Source organism: Rattus norvegicus, chromosome 1, assembly GCF_036323735.1.
Source record: "Rattus norvegicus strain BN/NHsdMcwi chromosome 1, GRCr8, whole genome shotgun sequence".
NCBI classification, from domain to species: Eukaryota; Metazoa; Chordata; class Mammalia; order Rodentia; family Muridae; genus Rattus; species Rattus norvegicus.
Genome location: NC_086019.1, coordinates 148,837,332 through 148,862,361, shown reverse-complemented (window position 1 = coordinate 148,862,361; position 25,030 = coordinate 148,837,332). Strand labels below are relative to the sequence as shown.

The 25,030-nt window shown below is 35.7% G+C and overlaps 1 protein-coding gene across 1 annotated transcript in view; it reads left to right on the top strand.

Moving 5' to 3' along the window:
• The window catches only part of Vom2r41 (vomeronasal 2 receptor, 41), a 48,400-nt gene that overhangs the window by 7,705 nt on the left and 15,665 nt on the right, over nt 1–25,030 (top strand). Inside the window, 4 exon segments of the mRNA NM_001099500.2 lie at nt 12,889–13,168; nt 17,951–18,757; nt 19,457–19,684; nt 20,195–20,318. Of these exon segments, the coding sequence (NP_001092970.2) occupies nt 12,889–13,168; nt 17,951–18,757; nt 19,457–19,684; nt 20,195–20,318 (1,439 nt within the window).

Sequence of the window (25,030 nt, the reverse complement as noted above, 5' to 3'; positions counted from 1 at the left end):
CTATTTTTTGAAGTTTTTTCCTTTTATACTTTTGGTTTCTTTGTCAAAAAAATGAAGTGTTCATGGGCGTGAGGGTTTTCCTAGGTCTTCAATTATATTACATTGATCAATATGTCTGTTTCTATACCAATACCATCCAGGTTTTATTACTATTGTTGTGTAGTGAAGCTTGAGATCAGGGATGCTGATTCCTCTAGAAGTTTTATTCTTCAGTAATATTTTTTCTGTCTGGGTCTATTTCATTTTCCATATAAAGTTGCTCTCTCAAATTCTATAAGACTGTCTTGATGGTTTGATAATAATTGCATTAAATCTATTCATTGCTTTTGGTATGATGGTCATTTTCCTTATGTTAATTCTACTAATGCATTAACATGGAAGATTTTTCCACATTTTAATATCTTCTTCAATTTATTTTTCCAGAGACTTGATAATTCTTTTCATGCAGGTGTTTCACTTTCTTGGTTACAGTTAAACCAAGATACTTTATACAATTTGTTCCTACTGTGAAGGGTGTCATTTGTATAAAGGAGGGTTATCACTTTGGTTGAGTTAATTTTGTATCCTGCCACTATGGTGAATGTATTTATCCACAGGTAGGAGGTCTCTGGTAGAATTTTGGGGTTGCTTATGTGTAATTTCACATTGTCTCCAAATAGGAATGCTTTGACTTCTTTTCCAATTTGTATCTACTTGATCTTTTTTAAGTGTTTTGTTGCTCAGGCTTGAACTTCAATTACTATAATGAATAGATAGGGAGACAATGGGCAGCATTATCTTGTCCCTGATTTTAGTGAGATTGCTTTAAGTTTCTCTCAAACTTAATGTTGGCCATTGCCTTGCTTTATGTAGCTTTCATTATTTTTAGGAATTTGTCTTGTGTCCGTGATCTCCGAGAACTTTCTTTTACTTTTTTTAACACAAATGAAATATCAAAAATTAGATGCATTTAATGAGATAATCATTTGATTTCTTTAACTCTCTGTTTGTTTATGTGGTGGATTATATTGAACTGTCCCTTTATCCCTATAATGAAGCCTATTTAATCATACTAAATGATGTTTTTGATGTATTCTTGGAATTAGTATGTGAGAATTTAACTGATTGTTTTTTCATAGATGTTCATAAGATATATAGGTCTGAAATTCTTATTCTCTGATGAGTCTTTCTGTGGTTTAGCTATCAGGATGACTGTGGCCTTATAGAATATATATGGCAGTGTTCCTTCTGTTTCTGTTTTTTGGAAGAATAGCTTGAGGTGTATTGGTATTAAACCTTCAGTTTAAAGTCCATTAGAATTCTGTTCTAAAACCATCTGACACTGTGATTCTTTTCATTGGGAGAATTGAAACTACAGCTTGGATTCTGTTTGGGGACTATAGGATTATTTAAGTTGTTTGCTTGATCTTGATTTAATTTTGGTGTTATCTGTCTAGAATACCATTCATTTTGTTTACATTTTGAAATTTTGTGAAGTACAAGCTTTGGAAGTAAGACCCAATGACTTTTTTAATTTCCTAAATCTCCCTTGTATCTCTATCTTTTCACTTCTGACTTTGTTACTTTTGATGCTTTCTCTTTGACTTTTGGTTAGTTTTGATCATGGTTTGTCTATTTCTTGATGTTTTCAAAGAATCAGCTCTTCCTGTTAATTATTTGTATTGTTTTCCTGTTTCTAAGTGATTGGTTTTGACCATGAGTTTGACTAGTACCTGTCCATTGACTATGACATATCCATTGGTGAGAGTGGGATGTTGAAGTCCTCATTATTGTGTAATGTTCAACGTGTGGTAAGACCTTTAGTAATGGTCTTTTATGAATGTTGGTTTTGTTGCATTGGGATACAGACATTCAGAATTGAGATGTCATCTTGGTACATTTTCCCTTTGATGAAAATGAAATGCCCTTCCCCAAGTGTTTGGATTAATTTTGTTTTAAAGTCTATTTTATCAGGTACTATACTAGATTCCACAGCCTGCATCTTTATTCCATTTTATTAGAATACCATTTTACACCCTTTATTCTGAGGTAGTGTCTATCTTTTCTCTGAGGTATATTTCTTGGTATGCAGGAGGATAATGGGTCCTGTTTATGTATTCAGTTTGATAGGCTGAATCTTTTAATTGGTGAGTTGAGTCCAATGATATTGAGTGATATTAATATCCAATGACTGTAAGTTCCTGCTTTTATGATGTTGGTGATGGCTCTGTTTGTGTGTGTGTGTGTGTGTGTGTGTGTGTGTGTGTGTGTGTGTGTGTGCATGGGGGGTGTATGTCCTCTTTTTGCTTTTCTGTGAAATGATTAATTTCTTGTGTTTTCTTAGTGTAGTTATCCTCATTGTCTTGGCATTTTCCTCCTAGTATTCTCTGTAAGGATGGATTAGTTGAAATATATTGTTCAAATTTGGTTTTGTCATGAAATATTTTGGTTTCTCCATTTACAATGATTGGAAGTTTTACTGAGTAAAGGAGTCTGAGCTGAAATACCTGGTTTTTATGTCTCTGTTGAAAAAACAGGTGCACTTCTCATAGTTCTGTATTTATATATTACTTAGTCATTTTCCCTTGAAGCTTCTAATATTTTTTCTTTGTTCTATATATCTCATGTTTTAATTATTATGATGTAGGAGGATTTTATTTTCCAGTCCAATATATTTGGTGTTCTACAAGCTTCCTATACTTTTGTAACCATCTATTTTCTTTATTTTCAAATTTTGTTAGATAACCATATTACCATCATATTTAATTTAAAACATTTTGACCATTTGTACAAAGGGAAAATCTTGTTAGTATTATAAATGCCACCTTTTAGTATTTAGAATTAGCCCAATATTGTGTGGAAGTTTTGTTTGTCCACTCATTTTAAGAGTTAAAAACAGATAAAATACTCTTTAATGTTGTCCTTGTTTTTTATATAACTGTGGGGGGTGTTGACCATGGCATCATAAGAATCTTCTTCTGAGACCAGCAGGATCAGAACTCACTTGGTCCTGGGTTTTGGGATTGCTTCAGATCATGTAACCATGTAACCAAGGGACCTCAAACCAAGTGGTCACAGGTAGTATGCCAAGTCACTTACCAATGGAATTCTTACCCAGGCAAATAGAGTATCACTATCATCTCAAACTCAGTTAAGAGAATGCACTTACCTACCCCTCAATACCATCCAACTCAGTAAGTTTTATATAATTCCTGACCTTATGTAATAAACACCATAAGCTAATTCACCAAGAATTGTCTTACACTGACTGTTTTTAATTGAGCAGTAACAAATAATGGAAGTCTTTCTTTCCTCAAGCACTCATCATTGTCCCTTTGGACCTACCTGTTGAGGCAAAAATCAGAACCACATATGCCTTTTATTTTCAAAGACTGTTTACTAAGTGATTAAATGTCATTTGTGATTGAAGACTTAATAATATTCTTTGACTATTATTTGTGATACACATTTGACTGTATCATGTTATGGCAATAGTAACATGACGTTTTAGGAAGCACAAAATATCAGATTCTGTCAGACAGTTCATATGAACATCCTCTGCCATTTTAGTGTACCTGAAAAAGTAGTCATACAATAATCCTATACATTGTTTTCTATTAACAGACCAAATAGAACATTGGAATTTTACTCTGAAAATAATTAGAGTATTTGGAATAAAACAAACATTGGAATCTATTTTAATAAATTTATTGAATTAAAGGAATACATTCAACATTCTGGATTAATATTCTATATGTATGAATGTTCACAAAACATATCCCTTTAGAAGGGTTATCCCTTCTACAAACATATTCCTCAACATTCAGGATGTCCAGGTGTTGCAGTTACAAATGCCTTGGACAGAACTGTGGGAAGTATGGAATAGTGAGGTCTGTTCTTTCCCCTAATTTCTGACAAGTTTACTAAACTTCTGACTTGAAATAGCATTTCTTGGTATACGGTTAAGAAATTTAAAACCCACATATGTTAAAATATCTCATGTGTACCTAATCAAAAAATTGCTGTGAGTGAGAAAATATGCTTTCCTTGAGGTTTTTGTTATTAACTAGAACTTGTAGGGTTTTTTAACTGTTTCTAATTAATTTTTTACTCTCCAAATTTTATTCCCTTTCTGGTCCCCCCTCCAACAGTTCCATATGGCATACCTCTTCCCAACTCACCTTGTCTCCAAAAGGATGTACCCATTTACATCTCCCACCCTACCAGACCTCTAAATGCATTGGGTCCCCCAGTATTTGAGTTTAGGTGCGTATTCTCTGAGTGAAACACAGACTCAGCAGTCCTCTGCTGCTTATGTGTTAGGGCCTCCTATCAGCTGGTGTATACTGCCTAATTGGTAATCCTGTGTCTAAGAGATTTGGGGGTCCAGGTTAATTTAGACTGCTGCTCCTCCTACAGGGTTTCCCCTCCTTCTTATCTTCTTCCATCTTTCCCCTAAATAGACAAAATGGGGCAGCAGCTTCTGTTCTTTGGTTGGGTACACATATCTGCGTCTGACTCTTTCAGCTGCTTATTGCGTCTTTTGGAGAGCTGTCATGGAAGGTCCCTTTATGTGAATGCCCCATAGCTTTAGTAATGATATCTGGTCTTGGGGGCCTCCTCTTGAGCTGAATCCCACTGTGAATCTGTCACTGGACTTTCTTTTCCTCATGTTATTCTCGATTTCCATCCCTGTGGGGCAACCCCATCCCATATTTGATGCACTGTCTTTCTGCTGGAGATGGGATTTACAATTCCTCTCCCCACTCTAGGCCATTTCATCTAGAGTCCCTCCCTTTAAGTCCTGAGAATCTCTCACCTCCTGGGTTTCTGGTACATTCTGAAGGGTCCACTGAACCTCCTACCTACCAAAGCTGCCTGTTTCCATTCTTAATGCTGGCCCGGGCTTCAGTGCTTTTCCCCCACCCAATACAAAATGATGTTAATTTTTCTACAAACACTCACCCCCTTTCCCTCCCCTGTACCTTGCTCCTCCCAACCCACTTGTAATTGCTTTCTTCTCCTCCCAAGTGGGACTGAGGTGTCCTCACTTGAGCCCTTCAGCTTGTTGACGTTTTTGAGTTCTGTGGACTATATTTCAGGTATTCTGTATTTTTTTAGCAAATATCCACTTATTAGTGAGTACATATCATATATGCCACTTTCTATATGAGTTACCTCACTCACGAAGACATTTTATAGTTACATTCATTTGCCTACAAAACTAAGGATGTCCTCATTCTTAATAGCTGAATAATATTCTACTGTGTAAATAAACAGCATTTTCTGTTCCCATTCTTCTGTCATAAGACATCTGGGTGGTTTCCAGCTTCTGGCTATCACAAATAAGGCTGCTATGAACATAGTGAAACACGCGCTCTCATAGCACAGTGGGGCATCTTTTGGGTATAATCCCAAGAGCGATATTGCTGGGTCTTCAGGTAGATCTATTTCCAGTTTTCTGAGGAAACTCCAAATTGATTTCCAATGCGATTGTATCAGTTTGCAATCCCACCAGCTATGGGGGGGGGGTGCCTTGTTCTCCACATCCTTGCCAACTTGTGTTATCACCTGAGGTTTTCAACATAGCCATTTTGGTTGCGAAAAGTAGGAACTTCAGGGTATTTTTGATTCACATTTCTCTGATCACTAAAGACTTTGAACACTTATTTAGGTACTTCTAAACCATTCAAGATTCCTCTGTTATGAATTTCAGTTTAGTTCTATACTCCCTTTTTTAATTGGGTTTTTTGCTCTTTCATGGTTAGTTTCTCGAGTTCTTTATATATTCTGGATATTGGCCCTCTATCAGATGTGAGGTTAGTGAAGGTATTTTTCCAATCTGTAATTTGCAAGTTTGTCTAATTTACTATGTCAATTACAGAAGCTTCCCACTTTCATGAGGTTTCATTTATCAATTCTTCATCTTAGAGCATGAGCCATTGGAGTTCTCTTTAGGAAATTTCTACCTGTGTCAAAGAGATCAAGGCTCTTTACCCCTTTCACTTCTTTTAGATTGACTGTATCTGGCTATATTTTGGGCCCTTGATCTACTTGGACTTGAGATTTGTGCAAGCTGACAATTATGAGTCTATTTTCTTTTTTTCTACATATAGACAGCCAGTTAGACAGCACCCTTCATTGAAGACACTTTTTATTCCATTGTATATTTTTGGCTTATTTATGAAAACCAAGTGTATGTGTCTGGTTTTATATTTGGGTCTTCAATTTTATTCAATTGTTTAACCTGTCTTGTCTCTATACCAATATTATGCAGCTTTATCACTATTTCTCTGTAACAGACTTTGAGATCCAAGATGGTGTTTCCCTTTTTTCCTGGTCCTTTTTGCTGGAACAGACTGCCAACCATTCTGCTCCCCTAGAAGACACCATATCCTGAGGCATTCCATAAATTCCCTTGTACTCAGAGCATTTGGTAAGAAAATTCCCAAAGTCCAAGCTGCAGCTGAGAGCCCAATGGACTAAGGGACCTACCCCCCCCCAGTACTTCAACCAAATAAATACTACTCCCATTTTCCCTGGTCTTTCTGCTGGGACAGACTGTTAGCTAGACTTCTCCCTGGAAGAGACTATATCTTCAGATATATCAAAGGATCAGCTGCACTCAGCATTTGGTAAGAACAACCCCCCAACAAGTCCCAAAGCAGCTTCTGCAGTCCAGTGGAATCAGGAAACCACCATCTCCCCAAACCCCCGACCCACCAAATACAAATCCCCTACTGCTTGGTCCTTTATGTTGGGACAGGATGCAAGCATATCTGCTCCCTGGAAGAGGCTATATCCACAGACACACCAGAAGACCCACTGTACTCAGAACATTTGACATAATATCTTGAAATATCCACAGACATACCAGAAGAACCACTATACTCAAAATATTTGATATCACATACTGAGGCATTCCAGAAGATCTGCTGCACCTGGGGCATCTGACACCATTATTGGAGACATCCCAGGAGATCTACTGCACTTGGACACCACAGCTTGAAGCCATCACTAGGAGAACTCAAATGCCTGCCCTGGTTGCTATATCCAGCAAAACTCTCAATCAGCATGGATAGGGAAACCAAAATTTTCCAGGACAAAGTGAAATTCAAACAGTATCTATCTGCAAATCCAGTCCTAAGAGATCAGGAATTCAAGGCATAAACCTAAGAATAATAAAAGCAATTTACTGCAAACCAACAGCTAATATCAAATTAAATTAGGAGATACTTGAAACAATCCCACTAATATCATGGACAGGACAAAGATGCCCACAGTTCCATATCTATTCATTATAGTACTCAAAGTACTAGAACAATAAGACAACAACAACAACAACAAAGATTAAGTGGATACAAATTGGCAAAGATGAAATAAAGAAATAAAGGTATGACTACTTGCAGATGGTAAGATAGCATACAGAAGCGGCCACAAAATTTCAACCTGGGAACTTCTCCAATGAAGAAACAACTTCAGTAAGGTAGCGAGATACAAAATTAACTCAAATCAGTAGTCTTCTTTTATACAAATGATAAACAGCCTGAGGAAGAAAGTAGGGAAACAACTCTCTTCACAGCCATAGATAATATAAAATATGTTGGCGTAACTCTAACCAAGCAAGTGAAAGATCTGTATGACAGTAACTTCAAGTCTCTCAAGAAAGAAATCCAAGAAGATCTCACGGATTGGCAGAATTAACATAGTAAAAATGGCCATACTACCAAAGGCAATCTACAGATTTAATGCAATCATGTTCAAAATCCCAATACAATTATTGAAAGGCATGGGAAAGCAATTCTCAAATTCACTTGGAAGGCAAAAATACCAAAGTATCGAGAACATGTAATTTGTTGATAGATGGAAGCGGGATATATATATATATATATATATATATATATATATATATATATATATATGCATGTATGTATATATATGGTTTGATTTAGTGGTCTCAGAGTCTCAGTATACTTGTAAATCAAAGGATAGAATTTCAGTTTGTCAATATCTATATCGTATATAAGTATTAAATTATTCATAGTGTGTATCCTCTATTGTAACTGAAGATATTTTTTCTTTTATATTTAAAAGAGGAGGTGAATGCTTTTGACAATCGCTCTCTCCCATGTAGTAGAGAGTGTTATCAAAGACAAAAATATTTATATTCTGTTTTCATGGTAATTACTCTCCTCCTGAAAAAAAACCCATCTAGTGTAATTCATGCCGCTGACATTCTTTTGCATATTGTACCTGAAAGTTGAAATTTTTTGTTCCATTAGAAACCATGTCCTTCTAGAAAACTGATTCCTAGCACCTACCATTTGCAAATATTCATTAATTTTTATTTATTTACTAAGATAGAAAGGGATATTTGAGTCTACATATTTCTGCTCTTCATAAATACTGTATTTTCAGAGCAGAGCAAATTTGTGAAATTAAATGAAGCCAAAAAATTTAGAGAAATACAGGTAATACATGAAAATAAGAAATTAGGATTATCACTATTAATAATGAACTACATTTATCCTAAAATCTTAGTATTTTCATAAGATTATAAGCAAATGATGACCCCTAAATTTGGGGCTTAAAATTAACAGTGCATGCAAGATTTAAAATACCATGCCATTTTCATGTTTGGGAGCAGAAAAATATGTGGATTGTTAAAGAGATTATCTCCAACTAAACTCGATTAGCCATAGATCAAAGATGGGAACTAGTAAATAAATGGTGATCAAACAAATAAGGAAATGTGAAAAGATTAGTTATGTGCATATATATATGCGCAGTATATCCAGTTAGGACAGGTTCTTAATGGCCATGCCTTCTGTCTTTGCTCCAAAATTTGTCTCCATAGTTCCTCCTATGAATATCTTTGTTCTCCCTTTTAAAAAGGACTGAAGTATCTGCACTTGGTCATCCTACTTGAGCTTCATTTGGTCTGTGGATTTTATCTTGGCTAATCCAAGCTTTTGGGTTAATATACACTTATCAGTGAGTGCATACTATGTGTGTGTGTTTTTGTGATTGGTTTACCTCACTCAGGAAGATAGGTTTTCTAGTTCAATCCATTCCCCAATGAATTTAATGAAGACATTGCTTTCAAAAGTTCAGTAGTATTACATTGTGTAAATGTACCACATATTCTATATCCATTCCTTTTTTTAAGGACATCTGGGTTTTTCCAGCTTAGGGCTATTATGAATAAGACTGCTATGAAAATAGTGGAGCAGGTCTTGGTATATGTTTGAGCATTTTGGGGTATATATCTAGGAGTGGTACAGCTGGGTCCTCAGGTAGTACTATGTCCAATTTTCTGAAGAACCTCCAGACTGATATCCAAAGTGGTTGTACCTGTGTGCAGTCACACCAAAAGTTGAGTAGTGTTCCTCTTTCTCCACATCATTGCCAGCTGTTGTCACCTGGGGTTTGGATCTTAGCCATTCTGACTGCTGTGTGATACAATCCCAGTCTTGTTTTGATTTGCATTCCCCTCATGACTAAGGATATTGAACATTGCTTTAAGTACATCTCAGCAATTCGATATTCCTCAGCTGAGAAATCTTTGTTTAGCTCTCAACCCCATTTTATAGGGTTATTTGATTCTCTAGTGTTTAAATTCTTGAGATCTTTGTATATATTAGATATTAGCCATCCCTTTGATATAAGATTGGTAAAGAAGTTTTCCTAATCTGTTAGTTGCCATTTTGTCCTAATAACGGTATGCTTGACCCTGCAGAAGTTTTCAATTTTATGAGGTCCCATTTGGCGATTCTTGATCTTAGAACATTAGCCATTGGTGTTCTGTTCAGGAAATTTTTCCACAGTGTCCATGTGTTCAAAGTTCTTCCCAAATTTTTCTTCTATTAGTTTGCTTTATCTAGTTCTATGTGGAGGTCCTTAATCCACTTGGACTTGAGATTTGCACTAGGTGATAAGAATGGAACAATTTGCATTCTTCTACATGCTGACCTCCAGTTGAACCAGCACCATTGGTTGAAAATGCTATCTTTTTTCCACTGGGTGGTTTTAGCTCCATTGTCAAAGATCAAGTGACCATAACTGTGTGGGTTCATATCTGTGTCAATTCTATTCCATTGATCTACCTGCCTGTCTCTGTACCAATGCCATATAGTATTTATCACTATTGCTCTGTAATACACTTGAGGTCAGAGATAGTGATTTGCCCAGTTCTTTTATTGTTGAGGATAATTTTCTATCCTGGGTTTTTGTTAATCCAAATAGATTTGCAAATTGCTCTTTCTAACTCTATGAAAAATTGAGTAGAAATTTTGATGGGAATCACATGGAATCTGTAGATTGCTTTTGGCAGAATGGCCATTTTTACAATATTAATCCTGCCAATGCATGAGCATGGGAGATTTTTCCTTCTTCTGAGATATTCTTCAATTTCTTTGTTCAGAGATTTGAAGTTCTTTTCCTACAGATCTCTCACTTGCTTGGTTAGAGCCACACAAAGGTATCATATGTTGTTTGTGACTATTGTGAAGGGTGTACTTTCCCTACTTTTTTTCTCAGCCTGTTTATAAGAAGTAGAGGAAGACTACTGATCTGTTTGAGTTTGTTTTATAGCCAGCCACTTTGCTGAAGTTGTTTTCCAGGCTTAGTGTTCAATAGTGTAACTTTTGTGGTCACTTAGGCATATTATCACATCATATAAAAATATTGGTGCTTTGACTTCTTTTTTCCCAGCTTCTATCCCTTTGACCTCCTTTTCTTGTCTGATTACACTGGCTGGGTCTTCAAGTACTATATTGAATACATAGGGAAAGAGTTTTCAGCCTTGATTAGTCCTTGATTTTAGTGGGATTGCTTCAAGTTTCTCTCCATTTAGTTTCATGTTGACTACTAGTTTGCTGTATATTGCTTTTACTATGTTTTGGAATTGGCCTTGAATTCCTGAACTTTCCAGGTCTTTTAATATGAAGGAATGTTGAATTTTGTCAAATTATTTCTCACGATGTCACCATCTCACCATCTAATGAGATGTTTATATGTTTTTCCCTTTGAGTGTGTTTATATAGTAGATTACATTTCTGGATTTCTGTATATTGAACCCATCCCTGCATCACTAGGATGAAGCATACTTGATTATGATGGATGATTGTTTTGATGTTTTCTTGGACTTAATTTGAAAGAATTTTATTGAGTATTTTTGCATTGATATTCATAAGAGAAATTGCTCTGAATTTCTCTTTCTTTCCTGAGTCTTTGAGTGATTTATGTATAAAAGTAGTTGTGGCTTCATTGAAGGAATTGGGTAATGTACCTTCTGTTTCTATTTTATGGACTTTTTTGGACAGTATTGGTATCACATCTTCTCTAAAGTCTGATAGAATTCTCCACTAAACCAATCTGGTCCTGGGATTTTTTTGAATGGGAGACTTTTAATAACTGCTTCTATTTTTTTAGGAGTTAGGGGAATGTTTAGATAATTTCTCTGATTCTGATTTCACTCTAGTACCTGGTAGCTATCTAGAAAATTGTCCATTTCATCCAGATTTTCCAGTAGGGTTGAATATGTAAAGCACTAAATTGAAAAGATTTTATATCAAAAGTTTAAGTACAAAAGAAATAAATAATATGAGTTCACAGAAACTGATGGTTTGCCTTCATAATTAAAACAAGTACAAATTCTAAAACTGTACTTGGAAGACAAAGATCTATGCAATTTAAGATATTAATATCTCTAAAGTAATATGATTGTGTAAATTGTAGAATTCAAATATAATAGTGAAGACAACATACATCAATAAAATCCAATATAGTATGGCAAGGCACTAGAAAACATTGCAAGTTAGAGTATTTCTTAGTAAGACAGAAATGTTTAAGAAATAAACACTCTGAAGAACTCTCTTAGACAACCATGAGAACCACAAAATTATAAAACACATATATTTTCTTTTCATTTTCATATTAACCATACATCTTCCAAGTGGTCTAATATATTTTAATGTAAACATTCTTACAAAGCAATAAAATAATTACATGAGAGAAATGAAACACTGGAACATTACAAAGAGCATTAAAGTGATACACATTATTAGACACAACTGTGAAAATGAATAAGAAATTTATATCAAATGATATAAAGCATATTATAATATATAGGATAAAAATGTACAGATTAAAGCTGAGTGACTAAAGAAGAAACATACCTTTATTTATCAAAAGAAAGCAACAAGAATCACAGCCAAATCTAAGGTGCTCATATGACTGAATAAAGGCAAAATGCATCATTATAAATCTAAAGATCCATGGGAAGATAAAAACTTACTACTTATAAGAAAAAGTTATTGTTATTATCAACAGCATACCACCAGACAGTGAAAATATCGAATCAAATAGGAAGAGGGAAAATCTATATATAAGAGAAAGACTAAAAGTAACAAGGCTATGTGCTTAAATCCAAAAGAATTTTCAGAGCTAGTGATTCAGATAGATATGCCTATCTATTTAATCTACTCATAAATAAATCATGTCTTTGGCCAGCCCTGCTTCTGAGTAAAAGAAATATCATAATTTAGGTAGCAGGTTTAGAGGCCTGCATTTTTTACATATGGTAAGTGTTAGCGTTCCAAAATAAAGGAATGAGCAGATTCACTGTCTTAGAGGACGTGCTTCCTACCATGCTAACAGATATGGTAATAAAATTGTATTAAAGTTCAAAATTACAGAATCTCACTTGAATCATAATCTACTAAAACATTTTTTGAAATACTTATATAATTACAGAGAAATTATATTCTAATACACCACAGTAACAGTGCTTGTATCACAATAGCATTAGTTTAAAAAAAACAAGCATTAAATACATAAACAATATTAGTGTTATTTAATATTATGTTAAGAGTCTAATCTACAATGATCCTTTTCTTCTGTTTTCAGGTTGACATCTAAGACTATCCACTTGATTTTGACTCTTTATTTTGCCCTTGAAGAAATAAACAGGAACCCCCATATTCTACCTAACATTTCACTGCTAGTTAAAATTGAATGTAGGCTGCTGGATGATTGGAGAATAAACAGTTTATCTTCTAAAAGAGAAAAATATCTTCCTAACTACTACTGTATAAATCAGAGAAGATATTTAATTGTACTTACAGGACCAATGTGGTTAGCATCTGTCATAGTTGGGCCACTCCTATACATAACTAAGAGACCAGAGGTAAGTTTGAAGAAGCTGATGTTAATGAGGCATTGATTCTTTTCTTTCTGTAAAAATAACATTTATTTGCCTGATCTAATTGTATTCTTTAAAGCTTATGACTAAATAGGCTTGCACTTTCAAGTATATTCTGACCTCTGCCTAGATGTATCAACTCAACTCTTCTGGCTCAAACTCTTCCCTAAAGTCACTAATTGGATATGGCTTTACTCAGCTTCTCATTGATTTGCTTTGCTTGAACAATCACTGCCAATTTCTTTTAATCTTCTGTCTCCTTTATATTCTGGCTACAACTGCCTCTACTGATGCACATTGAACTGCATGAACTCACAAATTAACTCAACACCATTGCACTGCATTCTTTGCACTGAGTCTCAAAAGTCTGGTTTAACTCTTCTGCATTGAACTCACTGACTAATTAGAACTCAGAAATCTGCATCCCTCTGTCTCCTGAGTACTTGGATTAAAGGTGTGTACTATCACACCTGCACCTAAACTTTTCTATACTAAAAAATTGCTTTATACTAGGCTGACCTTGAACTAAGTGATCTGCTTGCCTCTGTCTCCTGCCTTCCAAGGAATGCCTATTTCCCAGCAGGATATTTTTGGCCTACAAGTCTTCAGATGTGATCCATTAAATGTAGTCATGTTGCTGGATTAAAATTCCTCTACAGATTTAATTTTCTGATCCTGAGGCTAGTGAAAGTAAGCAAATGAATTTGTCTATTTTGATGCATAGAATTCAAAGCATAAATACACAGATATTTAGAAGCACATGCCATTTTTTTAGCATGAATAAGACTTAAGTGCAATAGACATCTGATGTGCTTCACTATCAGACTTAGTCTTTTCTGTACTTTACAAGACTTAAGAAATTATGTACAATTTTCATAATGGTACAGTTCCTAACATTCCCAAGTTTTGTTTATCACACTTTTTTAGACTAGCAATTTGTTATTTTTATTGATATTTTTATGTACACTTCAAATGTTGTTGTTCTTTGAGAAAATAAACAAGATAGATAAACCCTTAGCCAGAATAAACAGAGTGCACAGAAAGAATATCCAAATTAACAAAATCAGAAATGAAAAGGGAGACATAACAACAGAATCTGAAAAAATTTTAAAAATATATTAGATCCTACTACAAAAGGCTATATTTCACAAAACTGGAAAATCTGGAGGAAATGGACAATTTTCTATACAGATACCAGGTTTTAAAGTTAAATCAGCATCAGATAAGCCATCTAAACAGTCCCATAATGCCTAAACAAGTAGAAGCAGTCATGAAAAGTCTCCCAACCAAAATAAAGCCCAGGACCAGATGCGTTTATTGGAGAATTCTATCAGACCTTCATAGAAGAAATAATACCAATACTCTCAAAACTATTCTGCAAAATGGAAACAAACAGACCACTACCCAATTCCTTCTATGAAGCCCCAGGTGTGCTTATACCTAAGCCACACAAAGATCCAACAATAAAACAGAAGTTCAGAACAATTTTCCTTATGAATATCAATGCAAAAATACTCAATAAAATTCTCGCAGCACAAATCCAAGAAAGAACACATCTAAACAATCATCCATCATAATCAAGTAGGCTTCATCCCAGGGATGAACTGATGGATTCAAAATATGGAAATCTGCATTGGGCACTTGCCTATCTTTAGAGTAATACCCTATAGTTCTGTGGCCAGTTTTTTTTAACTGAAGGATTTCAAACATGAGTCCATTTGCATTATTTCACACAGTGGTATCTGAATTTTTTTCTTTTAACAACAGCTGCCGCATGCCTATTGTTTTTCATCTAGGGAAATTTTGTGAAATTCCATCTATGTGGGCATGTTCACTGGTATAGACCTTGAATTTTAAAAAATATTCTACCTTTTAATTTGTATAAGTTCTTTAAATATTCTATGTATCACTTCTCTGCCTTTTGGCTTAGATCAAGTGTAAATATTCTATGTACAAATCTATTCTCAAATACATGACCTGCAAGAATCCCCCCCCCAAAAAAAACAAAATATGGAAATCTGTCAACATAATCCACTGTATAAACAAAAGCAAAGGAAAAAAAACACATGAACATGTAATTATATAATAAGAAAGCATTTGACAAAACTCAACACTCTTCAGGTTAATAGACTTGGAAAGATCAGGAATTTAAGGCCCATACCTAAACCTAGCAAAAGCAATATAGAGCAAACCAGTAGCCAACATCAAAATAAATGGAGAGAAACTTGAAGCAATCCCACTAAAATCACAGACTGGACAAGGCTTCCCACTCACTTCCTACTTATTCAGTATAGTACTCTAAGTCCTAGCCAGAGCAATTAGACAACAAAAGAAGGTCAAAGGGATAAAAATTGGGGAAGAAATTCAAAATATCACTATTTGCAGATGATGTGATAATATACTTAAGTGACCCCAAAAGATCCACAGGAGTATTGCTACAGTGGATAAACAACTTCAGATAAGTGTATGGATATAAACTTATCTAAAACAAATCTGTAGCCTTCCTCTAGTCAAGGGATAAAAAGATAAATATAGTAAAAATGGCCATTTTACCAAAAGCAATCTAAAGATTCAATGCAATCCCCATCAAAATACTAAGCCAATTCTTCAGAGAGTTAGACAGAACAATTTGCAAATTCATCTGGAATAACAAAAAACCCAGGATACCTAAAACAATGATTCTCAACAATAAAAGGACTTCTGGGGGAATCAATACCCCTGAACTCAAGCAATATTACAGAGCAATAGTGATAAAAAACTGAATGGTATTGGTACAGAGACAGGCAGATAGACCAGTGGAATAGAATTGAAGACCCAGAAATGAAGCCACACACATATGGTTACTTGATTTTTGACAAAGGAGCCAAAACCATCCAATGGAAAAAAAGATAGCATTTTCGGCAAATGGTGCTGGTTCAACTGGAGGTCAGTATGTAGAAGAATGCAGATCGATCGATGCTTATCACCCTGTACAAAGCTCAAGTCCAAGTGGATCAAGGACCTCCACATCAAACAAGATACACTCAAACTAATAGAGAAAAACTGGAGAGGCATCTCGAACACATGGGCACTGGAGAAAATTTCCTAAACAAAACACCAATGACTTATGCTCTAAGATCAAGAATCAACAATGGGATATCATAAGACTGCAAAGTTTCTGTAAGGCAAAGGACACTGTTGTTAGGACAAAACGACAACCAACAGATTGCCAATAGATCTTTACCCATCCTACAACAGATAGAGGGCTTATATCCCAAATATACAAAGAACTCAAGAGGTTAGATCACAGGGAGACAAATAACCCTACTAAAAAATGGGGTTCAGAACTAAACAAAGAATTGACAGCTGAGGAATGCCGAATAGCTGAGAAACACCTAAAGAAATGTTCAACGTCTTTAGTCATATGGGAAATGCAAATTAAAACAACCCTGAGACTTCACCTCACACCTGTGAGAATGGCTAAGATCAAAAACTCAGGTGACAGCAAATGCTGGCGAGGATGCGGAGAAAGAGGAACACTCCTTCATTGTTGGTGGGATTGCAGACTGGTACAACCATTCTGGAAATCAATCTGGAGGTTCCTCAGAAAATTGGACATTGAACTACCTAAGGACCCAGCTATACCTTTCTTGGGCATATACCCAAAAGATTCCCCAACATATAACAAAGACACATGCTCCATTATGTTCTTAGCAGCCTTATTTATAATAGCCAGAAGCTGGAAAGAACCCAGATGCTCATCAACAGAGGAATGGATACAGAAAATGTGGTACATCTACACAATGGAATATTACTCAGCTATCAAAAACAATGACTTTATGAAATTCATAGGCAAATGGATGGAACTGGAAAATATAATCCTGAGTGAGGTAACCCAATCATGGAAAAACACACATGGTATGCACTCATTGATAAGTGGCTATTAACCCAAATGCTTGAATTACCCTGAGGCACAGAACACATGAAACTCTAGAAGGATGACCAAAATGCAAATGCTTCATGTTTTCTTTAAAAGGGGAACAAAAATACCCTTGGCAAGGAATAGGGAGGCAAAGTTTAGAACAGAGGCAGAAGGAACACCCATTCAGAGCCTGCCCTCATGTGGCCCATACATATACAGCCACCAAAGTAGATAAGATGGATAAAGCAAAGAAATGCAGGCTGACAGGAACCGGATGTACATCTTTCCTGAGAGACACAGCCAGAATACAGCAAATACATAGGTGAATGCCAGCAGCAAACCACTGAACTGAGAACGGGACCCCCTTTGAAGGAATCAGAGAAAGGAATGGAAGAGCTTGAAGGAGCTTGAGACACCATATGAATAACAATGCCAACCAACCAGTGCTTCCAGGGACTAAGCTACTACCCAAAGACTATACATGGACTGACCCTGTGCTCCAACCTCATAGGTAGCAATGAATAGCCTAGTAAGAGCACCAGTTGAAGGGGAAGCCCTTGGTCCTGCCAAGACTTAACACCCAGTGAAGGTGATTGTTGGGGGGAGGGTGGTAATGGGGGGAGGATGGGAAGGGGAAGCCCATATATAAGGGGAGGTTGAGGGGTTAGGGGGATGTTGGCACGGAAACCTGGAAGTGTAATAGCAATCGAAATGTAAATAAGAAATACTCAAGTTAATAAGGATATAAAAAAAGTAGGGAAACTACACCTTTCACAATAGTCACAAATAACATAAAATACCTTGGTGAGACTAGCATTTTATATTTCGGCTTCCTCATGTTATTTCTCACATTCTATGGCTTACAGCTTTACTATGGGCCATTTCACCCTCTCTTGAGCAACCAAGAACTGTATCCATATCTTTACCAAATGGCTTCTAAGGACCTATCTCTGGCATTGGCCATGGTTTCCTTGCTTGTCCATTTCAGCTGGAACTGGGTGGGAGCAGTTGTTTCAGATGATGACCCAGGTTATGAATTCATCTTGGAATTGAGAAGAGAAATGCAAAGGAACAATTTTTGTTTAGCATTTGTGAGTATCATTGTTAGTGATGACAATTTATTTCTGAAAAGGTATAATATCTATTACAACCAGATCAAGATGTCATCAGCAAAAGTTGTTATCATTTATGGAGACAAAGACTCTCCTCTACAGGTGAACTTTAGACTATGGAATTTATTTGATATCCAAAGAATCTGGGTCACTACCTCACAGTGGGATATGATCATAAATAATGGAAAATTCCTCCTTAATTCCTTCTATGGGACTCTCAGTTTTTCACATCACTATTCTGAATTATCTGGTTTTAAAACATTTATCCAGACAGCATACCCTTCAAACTACAGTGATGACTTTTCTCTTGGTATATTATGGTGGGTGTATTTTAATTGTTCTTTGTCATTATCTGAATGTAAGGATCTGCAAAATTGTCCAAAGGAAAACATATTTAGATGGTTATTCAGGCACCATTTTGAAATGTCTTTGAGTGATACTACTTATGACCTATATAATTCTATGTATGCTGTGGCTTACACACTCCAACAGATGCTTCTGAAACAAGCAGATACATGGCAAATAGATGACGGAAAAGAACCAGAATTTGACTCTTGGCAGGTAATCGCTCTTCCACTACATATCTCATAGAGTCATAGACTTAATTTTTCCGATGAATACTGTAGCTTCTAAGATTCTAAGTTCTTTTCTTTCAAATACACCAATTGCTGTATTCCTTCACTGCATATCATTGAAAATTCTTTTGTTTCTTAAACTCAAGTACAGCCAATACTGAAACTTCCATAATTTCATAATCTGTTTGTGCTAGTTTCCATAATATTTCCACCATAAATGTGTTTCTTATCTTTAATATTTGAAACAAAATATGTTGCTTTCTCATGAAATTCTTATTGGAACAAGAAGGTGACTGACCTTTTTAAATGATCAAGGAATTGATAATCTATGTAATGAATAGGTCCCAAATAACAGAAAAATTCTAGCATTTTCTTCCTCAACAAGGGCCTCAATTTCCTACTTGGTTATCAGATAATAATATACAGAAAATGAGGTGAAGAATGTTTAACTATTCCCACTCATATTTAAGCTGTGCATATTTTAGAGGATTAACTTCACTGAGAAAGAATTATTTAGGAATTTTAATGTTATTGTGCCTATATTGGCATTTTTCCCACTCTGATATCAGACTATTTGTAATTAAGACACATTATTAAGACAAGTTAAAATCAGAGACAGATTAAACTTTATATTTTCTTTCCTAATCTGTAGGCATAGTTAAAACTAAAATAATAAATGTTTCAGATGCTCTCTTTCCTGAGAAATATCCAATTTATAAACCCTGTTGGTGACAAAGTGAACCTGAATCATGAAGAAAAACTGGATACAAAGTATGAGATTCACCAGACTTTGACTTTTTTGCCAAATCCTGTATTTAAGCTGAAAATAGGAACATTTTCCCAAAATCTATCACATGGTCGACAATTATATATGTTGAAAGAAATGATAGAGTGGAACACAGGCCACCAACAGGTTTGTTGGATTTACTTGTAAAACACTACATGCAACATAAGTTGATCTTATCATTTTCATAGGATACAGCATTTTAAAATTTATTTACAAACTCATTTCCTATATTCCTATACTTGTTTTCAAGACAATTTATTTCCACTAGGACATCTATCTATCTTTATCTATCTATCTATCTATCTATCTATCTATCTATCTATCTATCTATCATCTATCTATCTATCATCTATCTATTTATCTATCTAGGATTTATAGACATAGATAATATATGTACATATAAATGCACATATTTGTATGTAAGTCATGATATAATTATATAATTCAAAACATATAAATCACAATACAACTATAATTTTATCACAGACTACAAAGAAGTATTTCTTTTTAATTTAATGCATTATGAAGACATCTTTTTCAGTTTTTCATTTCATTTTTTTTCATTGTCTATGTCATTGTAACTACTGACAGGTAGGTAAATGTTTTTATTTATAATTAATTTGTGATTTTCCTCAGTCTCCAACCTCAGTTTGCAGTATTCCTTGTAGTCCAGGATTCAGAAAATCCCCTCAGCTGGGAAAGCCTGTTTGCTGTTTTGATTGTACACCCTGCCCAGAAAATGAAATTTCCAACATGACAAGTAAGTATTTAACTTACCAAAAGTTTAATTACATTGATTAATTTCTCTCATCTATACATGGTTCTTAATGAGGAATTACCACAACTGCGAAGTTAAGTCTCAACCTAAAATAAAATGAATCAGGAATTCTGACCATTGACTTAAAAGCCTCCCAAATCCTGGATTACATTTTGACTCATTATTCTCAAAACATTGTACCTAATAGGTTCTTTTGGAAATTGCTTTAGAGTTCTAACAATCACTATAGCATTTCTCTTCAGCAGGATGTATCATAGCACTATGTAATACACCTAAATTTAGGGGGTTGGGGATTTAGCTCAGTGGTAGAGCGCTTGCCTAGGAAGCGCAAGGCCCTGGGTTCGGTCCCCAGCTCCGGAAAAAAAGAATAAAAAAAAATACACCTAAATTTAATCTTCTCTGAGAAATGTGAGTTGCATATACTTATTTATCCAGTATACTACAAGTTTAAAGGAAAGGTGTCGATGCTCAGAGATGCTGAAGCCTGTTTGAAAGGCGGGTATTTTGTAGTGTGTCCTAACATAGGGCATGCTGTCATTTCATGAATTGTATTTTCATTTGTACTCAATCCATAAATGCGTTTGGAAAGCAGAATAAAATTTTAATCAAAATTTTAGAATAATTTTGAAAAGAATTATGAAATAAACATTTCATATTTAGAAGGATATAACTTCTTTGTGACAATGATCCTATGATACATTGATACTGATGCCATTATTACTGCACCAAGTTATTGAATGATGGAAGTAATTTCTTTTGCAGTTATGGCACATATGTGAATAATAAATGTACACTTTCATTTAATGTACTTACCTTTTGTTTCATATAATTTGAATTTCTACATCCTTTTGTTTTGTATAATTTAAATTTAAGATGCATGTAGAATTCAGAGACAGAGAATTGAAGTGATAAGCACACAAGTGAATAGTAGGTAAAAACCAGCTACTAGATAGTGGAGTACTATCTAGAAAATACTGAAGAGTATTATGTTTTAAATATACTGAATAAGCAATTGAAAACAATGATACCCCTACACAATGGAATATTACTCAGCTATCAAAAACAACGACTTTATGAAATTCGTAGGCAAATGGTTGGAACTGGAAAATATCATCCTGAGTGAGCTAACCCAATCACAGAAAGACATACATGGTATGCACTCATTGATAAGTGGTTATTAGCCCAAATGCTTGAATTACCCTAGATGCCTAGTACAAATGAAACTCAAGACGGATGATCAAAATGTGAATGCTTCACTCCTTCTTTAAAAGGGGAACAAGAATACCCTTGGCAGGGAATAGAGAGGCAAAGATTAAAACAGAGACAGAAGGAACACCCATTCAGAGCCTGCCCCACCTGTGGCCCATACATATACAGCCACCCAATTAGACAAGATGGATGAAGCAAAGAAGTGCAGACCGACAGGAGCTGGATATAGATCGCTCCTGAGAGACACAGCCAGAATACAGCAAATACAGAGGCGAATGCCAGCAGCAAACCACTGAACTGAGAATAGGACCCCCGTTGAAGGAATCAGAGAAAGAACTGGAAGAGCTTGAAGGGGCTCGAGACCCCATATGTACAACAATGCCAAGCAACCAGAGCTTCCAGGGACTAAGCCACTACCTAAAGACTATACATGGACTGACCCTGGACTCTGACCTCATAGGTAGCAATGAATATCCTAGTAAGAGCACCAGTGGAAGGGGAAGCCCTGGGTCCTGCTAAGACTGAACCCCTAGTAAAATAGACTGTTGGGGGGAGGGCGGCAATGGGGGGAGGGTGGGGAGGGGAACACCCATAAGGAAGGGGAGGGGGGAGGGGGATGTTCGCCCGGAAACTGGGAAAGGGAATAACACTCGAAATGTATATAAGAAATACTCAAGTTAATAAAAAAATGAAAAAAAATAAAAATAGAAAGAAGAAAGAAGAAAGAAAAAAGTGAACAAAAAGCAAAACAAAATAAAAACAATGATACCTCGGAAATTTTAAAATTTGCTTGCTACTATTTGTATATTAAAAATTTGAAAAAACATTTTATAGCAAGTAATAATTATAAATTACTTGAAAAATAAAATGTTTGAATATTTTCCCAAAAGGTTAGATATAATTGCTTAGAAAATATAAGAAAACATGATTAATTATAAAGGAATATACATTCCTGAGTATAATTAACAATTACATTGCTTTTAATTTTGTGCTATTGTCTATCCATAATTGAAACAGATTTGAAAATGTCATATTATATGTTACATAATATATGTTAACCATCTCTCCTGTGTTTAATGGCATGTTTACATCTTCAAGAGATAAAGTTTCCTTTCATGCTGTTTTGGAATATGTTTTTATTTTTTGAAACACGCGAAGACTAGTATCATATAAAACACTTAGAAATATTTTAATTTTTAGATCCTCATTTCTCCTACTTCTATAGGCTCTTCCACTATTCCTCACCCCTTTTCCTCTGAGAAGATGGACCACCCCCCATATCCTCTCACCCTGGCCCACCAAGTCTCTGCAGTGCTAGCCATATCCTCTCCCACCGAGGCCAGATGAGGCAACTTAGAAGAATCTATTCCAGAGATTGACAACAGCATTAGGAATAGCCCGTTTCAGCACATCAGGACCCACTGGAAGACCAAGCTCCAAATCTGATAAATATGTGCTGGGGTCCTAAGTCCAGTCCATGTAAGCCCTTTGGTTGGTGGTTCAGACTCTAAGCCCCCAATGGTCCAGGTTAGCTGACAGGTCTGGCTTCTGTGGAGTTCACATCCTCTTCAGGAGCCTCTATCTTTTCTACCACACTCCTATGAAAGTCCAGAACCTTCAGCCTATGTTTGGACATGGGTCTCTAAATCTGTCTTAGTCAGTTTTCCTCAGAGGACAGACATATTAGCTACCTGCCTGCAAATATAACAGTTTCATTAATAGAATCAAGGATTAGTGCTTGCACCCAGGATGAGTCTCCAGTTGAGCCTGTTTTTGGTTGGACATTATCTTAGTCTCTGCTCCATCTTTGTCCCTATATGTCTTGTAGACAGGATAAATTTTGGATCACAGTTTTGGGTGAGTTGGTTTACTTATCCCTCCACTGGGATTCCTGCCTGGCTACATAAGGTGGCCTCTTCAGGTTCATACCCCACTTCTGCAAATCTCATGTAAGTCACCACCATTGATTCTTGGGTGCCTCCTTCAGACCAGGTCTCTGGCACATTGTCTAGGTGTCCTCCACCAGCCCACTACTTCCAATTACAGAATTCTAGTCTTTCTTATGGCCGTCTGACCATCTCTCCCATCCCACCTGATCCTGTACCCCTCCAAACCCTTTCCTATACCATCTTCCGCCCACTTCCTTCTCTGAATCTGCCTACAGGACTATTTTATTTCCCCTTTTACGTGCTATTCAAGCACTGTCATGTGGGCCTTCCTGTTTTGTTTAGTGCCTTTGGGTCTGTGGAATACAGAATGGGTGTCCTTTATTTTATGGCTATATCCACTTATAAGTGAGCACTTACCATGCATGTCCTTCTGAATCTGGGTTAACTCATTCAGGATGATATTCTTAAATTCCATACCTTTTATTTAAGTGAAAGAATGGAATTCTATTGTGCAGCTGTACCTTACATTTTTTTCCATTTGTAAGATGACAGACCTCAGGCTTTTTACAGTACCTGGTTAATTTTAACAAAAATGCTATGAATATAGTTGAGCAAGTTTCTCCCTAGTATAAAGGAGCAACTTTTAGGTGCAGGCATAGGAGTGATATACTTTAGTCTTGAGGTAGAACTATTTGCAGTTTTTGGAGAAAACATAAAATTGATTTCCAAAGTGGTCATAAAGTTTGCACTCCCACCAGCAATGGAGAAGTGTTCTCCTTGTTCCATACATTTGCCCTGCACTATCCGTTGAGATTTTGGATCTTAGCTATTCTGATCCGTATAGGATAGATTCTCAGAGACATTTTATTTTGCATTTTCATGATGATTAAGGACTTTGAACATTTCTTTAAGTGCTTCTCAGTCATTTGAGATTCATGAGTTGAAAATTGTTTCCCTCTGTACCACACTTTTTACTTTGATTATTTGGGCTGTCAGAATCTAACATCTTATGTTCTTTATAAATTTTGGATAGTAGTCCTCTGTCAGATGGAGGATAGGTAAAGATCTTTTCCCAATTTTGAGGATGCCATTTTGTGCTCTTGGAAGTCTCTCCTTCGCCCTATCAAAGATTTTAATTTTCATGAGGCCCCATTTATCAATTGTTGATCTTAGAACCTGAGCCATTGGCATTCTATTCGGGATATTGTCTCTTATACCAGTGACTTCAAAGATATTCCCCACTTTCTCTTCTATTAGACTTACTATATGTGGTTTTACATTGAGATCTTTTATCCACTTGAACTTGAGGGGAATTTTTTTGTTTGTTTTTTTTCTTGGTTTTGTTGTTGTTGTTGTTGTTGTTGTTGTTGTTGTTTCAGGGTGATAGGGATTTATTTGCATTATTCTACATGCACCATTAGATAAGTATCTTTTCTGGTTGCAATGTCAAAATTCTAAAGTCCATAGGTATATCATGTTATTTCTGGGTCTTCAATTCATTTTCACTGATAAACCTATCTGCTCCTATATCAACACCATGCAGATTTTATTACTGTTGCTTTGTAGTAGAGCTTGAAATAAGTGATGGGGATACCT